Source organism: Elephantulus edwardii, unplaced genomic scaffold, assembly GCF_000299155.1.
Source record: "Elephantulus edwardii isolate Elephantulus edwardi_28Jun2011 unplaced genomic scaffold, EleEdw1.0 scaffold00269, whole genome shotgun sequence".
Classification (NCBI taxonomy): Eukaryota; Metazoa; Chordata; class Mammalia; order Macroscelidea; family Macroscelididae; genus Elephantulus; species Elephantulus edwardii.
Window position 1 is genome coordinate 2,637,148 of NW_006400019.1, and position 8,283 is coordinate 2,645,430.

The 8,283-nt window shown below is 47.7% G+C and overlaps 2 protein-coding genes across 2 annotated transcripts in view; one reads left to right on the forward strand and one right to left on the reverse strand.

Moving 5' to 3' along the window:
• The window catches only part of F8 (coagulation factor VIII, procoagulant component), a 212,088-nt gene that overhangs the window by 9,444 nt on the left and 194,361 nt on the right, over nt 1–8,283 (reverse strand). The window lies entirely within an intron of this gene.
• F8A1 (coagulation factor VIII-associated 1) lies at nt 401–1,521 on the forward strand. The gene has a single exon (XM_006899950.1). It carries the CDS (start codon nt 406–408, stop codon nt 1,519–1,521), a length of 1,116 nt encoding a protein of 371 aa, XP_006900012.1. The 5' UTR covers nt 401–405.

The following is an 8,283-nucleotide window of genomic DNA, read 5'->3' on the forward strand; positions in this document are numbered from 1 at the left end:
CTAGTCCACTCGGATGCACCCAATAGCAAGAGCAGCAAAGCCAACCACTACCACCACCGCCACCACCACCACCAGGATTCACGCTTCCCGGGCAACTTGCGTCAATCAGGCCCCGTCAATCAGGCCCCCGTAATCTAGCAGCCGCCGGTGCCACCCAGGTCCCGGCCCGCCTGCTCGCTCATGCACGCGCACGCTCAGGCGGTGCCAGGCCCAGCCCCGCCTCTGCGCGCTCCATTTGCTTGTCGGCAACAGGGAGGGCGGGTGCGCCTCCGCCTCCGCCGCCAGGCACGTCGCGGCCACCACCCACCCGGTCATTGGCGAAGTCGAGGTAGGCGCGCACCCCCTGCCTCCCCTCCGCCGCCCCCTGCCCCCCAGGTTTCCGGCCAGAGCCGAGAGCGAGCGAGCATGGCAGCTGCCGGGGCAGCCTTGGGCGGCGCGGGCGCAGGCTCCGAGGCGGGCGACTTCCTGGCCCGGTACCGGCAGGTGTCTAACAAGCTGAAGAAGCGGTTCCTGCGGAAGCCGAACGTGGCTGAGGCTGGCGAGCATTTCGGGCAGCTGGGCCGCGAGCTGCGCGCCCAGGAGTGCTTGCCCTACGCGGCCTGGTGCCAGCTGGCCGTGGCACGCTGCCAGCAGGCGCTCTTCCACGGGCCTGGCGAGGCGCTGGCTCTGACCGAGGCCGCTCGCCTCTTCCTGCAGCAGGAGCGCGACGCACGCCAGCGCCTGGTCTGCCCCGCGGCCTACGGGGAGCCGCTGCAGGCCGCCGCCGCCGCCCTGGGAGCCGCTGTGCGTCTGCACCTCGAGCTGGGCCAGCCGGCCGCCGCCGCCGCGCTCTGTCTCGAGCTGGCCGCCGCCCTCCGCGACCTGGGCCAGCCGGCTGCCGCCGCCTGCCACTTCCAGCGCGCCGCCCAGCTGCAGCTGCCCCAGCTGCCCCTGGCCGCGCTGCAGGCGCTCGGTGAGGCCGCCTCCTGCCAGCTGCTGGCGCGGGACTACAATGCAGCCCTGGCGCTCTTCACGCGCATGCAGCGCCTGGCGCGCGAGCACGGCACTCACCCGGTGCAGCCAGCGCCGCCACCTCCCGGCCCCGCCGCGCCGCAGCCCCCCGGGCCCGTACCGGGGCCCGATGCCGCTTGCGCGCTGCCCACGCCGCTCCCGGGCAGCGCCGCGGCCCCCGCCGCCGCGCTGGGCGCCTTCTCCGACGTGCTGGTCCGCTGCGAGGTGACCCGTGTGCTGCTGCTGCTGTTGCTGCAGCCCCCACCCGCCAAACTGCTGCCAGAGCACGCCCAGACCCTGGAGAAGTACTCCTGGGAGGCGCTCGACAGTCACGGGCAGGAGGGCAGCGGCCAGCTTCCCGAGGAGCTCTTTCTGCTACTGCAGTCCTTGGTCATGGCCACACATGAGAAGGACACCGAGGCCGTCAAGTCGCTGCAGGGGGAGCTGTGGCCGCTGCTCAGTGCCGAGCAGAATCACCTCCTTCACCTGGTCCTGCAGGAAGCCATCTCCCCTTCGGGACAGGGCGTCTGACAGGGGCTGGGGCACCTGACGGGGTCTGTCCACTCGCGCCCAAGGGGTTCGCCCCTGCCTCTCGCCCCTGCCCCTCGCCCCTCTGTCCTGGGGACAGGAGCAGGGAAATAAAGCAAAGCGCGTATACCTGGATCGGACAAGCATGGTGTTGCTGTGCTTGCAGGCGCAGCCAAGCTGTACTGTTCCCTTGGTGTTGATTTCTATCTGATAGAAAATGGAAAACTGGGAGGGGGGGGTGTGGATGCTCACTGGCAGCGAGCGACCCGGGTTCTATGCCCTTTCAGAAGCGGACCGCCAGGCTTTTCTTCTGGAGGGACTCCACTAGTAGGAGGGGAACAACAACAAAGCGGAGCGATGGAGGCTGGCTGCAAGGTTAGCAGTGCAATTCCCTGTGGACTCCTACACCACCACCACCACCACCACCACCACCACCACCACTACCACTATCCCCCTAACCCCTCCCAAACCTGATGGCTTCAAACAATAGGCGCTTGCTCCCTCACAAGGCCCTAGGGGACAGTAGAATTCTGCGTTGTCTCCTGCATCTTCTGGGGGTGGGGGGACGGTGGCCTCAGGATTCCTGGACTTTGAGAAGCATGGCCCCAGTCTCTGCCTCTCTCGCCTGCTACTGGCAGCTTTCTCTCTGTGGGTTCCTCTCTCTGCCGTTCCTCTCTTCTTAGAAGGACAGCTCTCACTGAGTTTAGAGTCCACTGGGACAATCCAAGCTGGTCACCCCTCAGCATCCTTCATTTGCTTGTATCCCCAACGACTCTTGCCGAGTCAGGTCACTTTCACAGGTCCCTGCCTGCTGCCTGGGGAGCACCATCGAATCTAGTATGCTATTTGGTCCTCCTCTTCCACCCGACTCACGCCCATCTTGGTCTAATGCTGAGGCTTTCCTTTTGCACCGCTCTCTGGATCCTGAAGCTGCATGGTACTAGCAGGGACTCACCTCACCTCTCGTAGCTTATTTCTGCCTTAGTCTTGCGTGTTGTTACAGCCCTGAGTCCATGAGGTGGTTACTGTCCTCACGAGGTCGGGGTGGCTCTGACTCAGTGGCCCGGTGTAGGGCATGGAAACCTGGCCTGAACCTGCGGGTCCTCACAATCTCTGCCTGGGACAAGCCTATATAGTTGCACTTCCTGTGTCAATCCATCTTCTGGAAGGTCTACCTCTCTGGCATTGACCCTTTACTTTGCCAGGCTTCTTGTCCTTCTCCTGGGACCGGCCCCTCCTGATAACATAACTGAAAGATGTCAGACTCTTACCATCTTCAATTTACAGAGTGCACTCTGCACGTCCTCTGATGGATTTGTTTATGCATTTGGCAGACCTACTATATTCAGTACTGCTCATCAGCACTATAATTCAAAGGCACCATCTTCAATTTTCCTTATTAACTTTCATAAGCATATAAAGCAAGTGAGAATACCATGGTTTGGGTCAGGTGCACCTCAGTCTTTAAGCTTACATCCCCACCCTTCAGCACTTTAAAGACGTTTTTGAGTTTCAATACTGAAGGATGCTATGATCCAGAAAACATCAAAGAAGATGCAAGCAGTATAGTCACCGTACCAAAAAGAATTGGCTTCCATGGGATCATTTTGGGAGGTAGCATATGATTAAGAACCAATGATGCTGAAAGAAGAAGTTCAATTTGTACTGAAGGCATTGGCAAAAAAAATAGGCCCCAGGAATTGATGGGATACCAATTGACAGTTTCCAACTAACAGCTGCAGCCCTGGAGGTGCTCACCAGGCTGTGCCAAAAAAATCTGAAAGTCAGCTACCACACCAAATGACTGGAAGAGGCCCACATTCTTATTCCCCCCCCCCAAAAAAAAGCTGATCCAACAAAATGTGGAAATTATAAAACAATATCCGTAATATTAATAGCACATGCAAGCAAAATCTTGCTGAACATTATTAATGACTGGAACAGTATATTGTCAGGAAACTACTAGCCATTCAAACTGGATTTAGAAGAGGTAGTAGCCTGAGGGATATCATTGCTATGTCTGATGGATCTTGGCAGAAAGCAGAGAATACCAGAAGGATGCCTGTGTTTTATTGATTATGCAAAGACATTTGTGTGAATCACAACAAATTAGGGCTAACATTGAAAAGAATGGGAATCCCAGAACACTTACTTGTGCTCATGTGAAACCTATACCTAGACCAAGAATCTATCGTTCAAACAGAGCAAGGGAACACTGCATTATATAAAATTTTAAAGGTATGCATCAGAGCTATTGCCTATTTATTCTATATGCTGAACAAATAATTTGGGAAGCTGAACTTGATGATGAAAAATGTGGCATTATATTTGAAGGAAGACTCATGAACAACCAGTGTTACACAGACGGCACAATCTTGCTAGTAGAAAGTAGGCTTGAAACACCAGTTGTAGAAGATCAAAGTCTTCACTATATCTCCACATCAAGAAAAAAAAATCCTTACCACTAGGCCAATTGGCAACATCATGATGAATGGAGAAAATATTGAAATTGTCAATGATGTCATCTTGGATCCACAATAAACACCCTTTGCATCAGCAGTCAAGAAATCAAAAGACATGTTAACTACTGCCAAGGATTTTTCCAAGGCGTTAAGGAGCAATGATGTCAGTTTAGACGCTAAGGTGCATCTGATGCATGAGTTTTGCAATTACTTTCTATGCACCTGAAAGTTGGACAATTCTTCTAGAAAAATTGATGCTTCTGAGTCATGGTGAGTATTGAATATCCGATAGACTGCCAATAGAATAAACAAATACGTCTTGGAGACAGTGCAATCAAGGCGCTTGTTGGAGGCAAGGATGGTGAAACTTCTCACATATTTTAGGCATGTTGTCAGGAGAGACCAGTCCTTGGAAAAGGACATCATGTTTGGAAAAGTGAAGGGTCAGTGAAAGAAAGGAAGATTCTCAACAAGATGGACTGATACAGTGACTGTAACATTCCTAGGAACATGTCCAAAGTATGTGAGGCAAAGCTTTGTCATCCTTTAAACTTGAAAACCAGAAGGAAAGATCTTTCTCATTTAAACTGTTATTAACACTTCAAAATTAACATTCAAAATATGGTAACTACTGAAAATAATGCCTGTGAATTAGAGTCCTTGAAGGAACCTGGGGTTCTGTGGGTCTGTATGAAAAAAAAACAAAACAAGCAAAAATCACCACCAAAACAAGGAGCAGACATTGCTCTGAGGCATGGATAGTAAACTTAATACTCTGTTTCATTCCTCACACAAACCTGTTTTGAACTTATTAATAAGAAGGAAGAAACAGTTCTACAACCAGGAGAGAACAAAATAGATGAATGGGACTCTAAGAATCAAATCCCTATACACATTAAAAAAGTCTCCAACAGGGTAAAAAGGAAAGCCACAGACTGGGAAAAAATATTTGGTAATGGCATATCCGATAAGGGACTCATATCTAAACTTTATAGACTACTCCAGCACCTCAACAAGATAAAGGTAAACAACCCAATTGCAAAATAGGAAGAGGATATGAATAGACACTTCACCAAAGAAGACATTCAGATGGTAAACACATGGAGAACTGTTCAAAATCTCTAGCTCTCAGAGAGATGCAAATCAAAACAACGATGAGATATCATCTCACCCCAGCAACAATAGCAAAATTCTACAGAGCAGCAAACAATAATGCTGGCGAGGTTGCTGAGAGATGGGAACCCTGATTCACTGCTGGTGGGAGTGTAAAATGGTGCAACCACCATGGAAGCCATTTAGTGCTTTCTCAACAAGTTGGAACTAGAAATACCATTTGACTCAGCAATGCCACTGCTGGAAATATACCCTAAAGAAACCATAACCACTATCCAAACAGATAGATGTACACCCATGTTTACTGCAGCATTACTTACAAAGAGATGGAAGCAACCCAGGTGCCCATGAACAAACAAATGGATAGAAAAACTATGGTATATTCCTACGATGAAATACTATGCAGCACTGAAAAACAAAGAGCTCATAAAACATTACACAACATGGGTGAACCTGCAGACATTATGCTGAGTGAAAGGTCTTGGTCACAAAAGGACAAATACTGCATAGCGCCACTGTTTTAAAGTAGGACTGACATGGGGGAGTTGGGGAGAGAATGGGAAAAGATAATGAACATTTCACTGGAAAAGATGAAGGAAAGAACTGTTTAAAAGGAATATATAATTAGGCATTGTATGTATGACAACAGCCCAGAAGAAGAGGTACATTGCAAAGAGAACTGGGGGTGGAGGGAGGGAGGTAATTGTGCAACAATAAATGAATTTTTTTTTAAAAAGTGAACTGGAGGAGGGGGAAGGGAGGGAATGATGGGGGTAAAAATGTGCAACACTGAATGAATAAAAATCTAACTTTTCTGTAAACTTTCATGAAAATAACAAAATTTAAAAAATATTTTCAAAAAGAATGAAGGAAAAGTACCATCTAATTAAATTTGTGATGATCTTCTATTTTCCATCTCAATCTGTCACCGTTTTTTTCAGTCTACCAAGTTGTAAATCACACATTTCTGTCAATAAAGCATCCCTATATTTACCAGGGATGAGAAGAGAGGGTTGTCGTTGTTAGGTACTGTTGAGTTGAATACGGCTCAAAGGGGAGTAAAAAGTAATAAATAAATCTCAAACTCTCTCATTGCTGTCAAGACTGAACTGACTCATAGGTGACCCTCCAGAGGGTTTTCAGAGACAATAAATTGCACAGAAGAGTATTGCCTCATCTTTCTCCCTTGGAGCAGCTGGCAGACTTGAACTGCCTGCGTTTGGGTTGACAGCACAACTCCTTGCCCAGTAGGCCACCAGAATTCAAGAAATAGGTAAAGATGAATTAATCACATTAATTGTAATTAATGCTATAAAACACAATGTATATGTACAATAAAAAATTCAATATTGTTTGGAAACTTTCACTCATATCCTAATAACCTAAATAAGGAAAACACCAACAAAGTTAACTGTCTACACACCTCTAAGCTAACTTTGTACACACCTGAACAGCAGTCCTTAATGTTGGTAGGGGGAAAATCCATTTTTATCTAAAAAATGAAAGCATCTCTTCATTTCTATTTTCTATGGGATCCTTGATACTATTCTTTTAGTTTTGTTCCCATGTTCTGCCCACAAGCAGAATTCTTTTTTTAGTTTGCAGAAGGTAGTCATATTTACTCCATATCTGTAATCTGTCAAAGGATGTTAAAAGATTCATGCATTCTTTTGAAAGGACTAATAACATACCATTAAGGTCCCAGTGGAATTTCCTCGGTAACTCTTCCACTTCATCCCATCAACACTATACATGACGATAAATTGAGAGATGTAGAGGTTGGAGAACCTTTGACGAGCACCCTGGGTCTTGATGCCATGAATAATCATTGGTGCCAACAGATCCACCTAACAAAACAATATTTAATTTTAACCTATTTTAAAATGGGTGTTCCAACTCCTGAAATGAACTCTTGGCTTAAGAATCTTCACTGTTACACATTGTATGTGATGTAGATAAACAGTAAAAAAAATGCTCATTTAATTCTCCATCTATTTCTGGCAAATCAGGCCACTTTGAAATAATTTGAAACCATTTCCTCCACATATACACCTGGTGCTGTACATACAGATCCAGAGAGTCTGATATCTTGCCTATACCTCAGCTTTTGGTTATTGTAAGGTTCTGTCAAATTAACTGTGACTCACAGCAACCCTTTGAACAAACACATTGAAGCATTGCCCTCTCCTGCGCTATCCTCATGATCTCGGTCATGTTCAAGCCCACTGTTGCAGTCACTGTGTCAGTCCATCTTCTTGAAGTCTTTCTCTTTTGCTGACCCTTTACTTTTCATCAGCTTAGGCCAGATCACAGCCAATAACCTTCTTTTCTCAGGTCAGTCACGTCCCTGTCACTGATAGATAAACTGCTATACATCTTCCAAGTATTAGTCAGGCAGTAGCTCTCATGACTTGCCTTTCTTTTTTTTTAAATTTTTTAAAATTATTTTATTATTTTTGTGTGCGTGTACCGTCAAATCAGATCTGACAGGTACAGGAGGAGATTGTCCCTCCTTCCCCGGCAGAGCATCTGGTGGATTCGAACCGTGCACCTCTGGGATTGTAGTTGCATGACTTGCCTTTCTTGACTCTGCCAGGCAAATGCGCCATACTGGAAAGGTTGTTTCACTGGCCTCCTTCCTTATTAGGTGGACATGTGTGAGGCAGTGAGCCTATTTGAATCAGTGTTACCAATTTCTTGTGTCCTTTCCCATCTCCCAATATGTACTGGAGTCCTGAGCACACAATCTGGAGATTTATAGATCTATAGACTATAGTCTGTCAATATAATACCATTTGGGACTAATGTTTTCTTGAGCTAATAAAGTACTATCAATGTAGGGCATGCCATAAATCTGAGGGGGAAAAGTATAGCACAGAAACAAGTACTAACAAGGAGAGGATGACACATACTGTATGGAAGCTTGCCAGGAGGCAGGGAGGTAGAGAAGAACAGAACTTTCCCCAGAGCCAGTGCCCTAGGGCTTCTAGCTTTCTAAATAGGGGGAGGGGGAGAGTGAAATAATTTTCTATTTTTTAAAGCCACCAAGTTGTGATCTTTCTGTTGCAGTCGCACTAGATAATTGTGAAGACCATGGACGGCTACGGGAACAAACAGATCCATCCTAGAGAGGGTTAAACCAGGCTGATCCTTGGAGGCAAGGATTTTGAAGCTCCGTCTGATATACTTT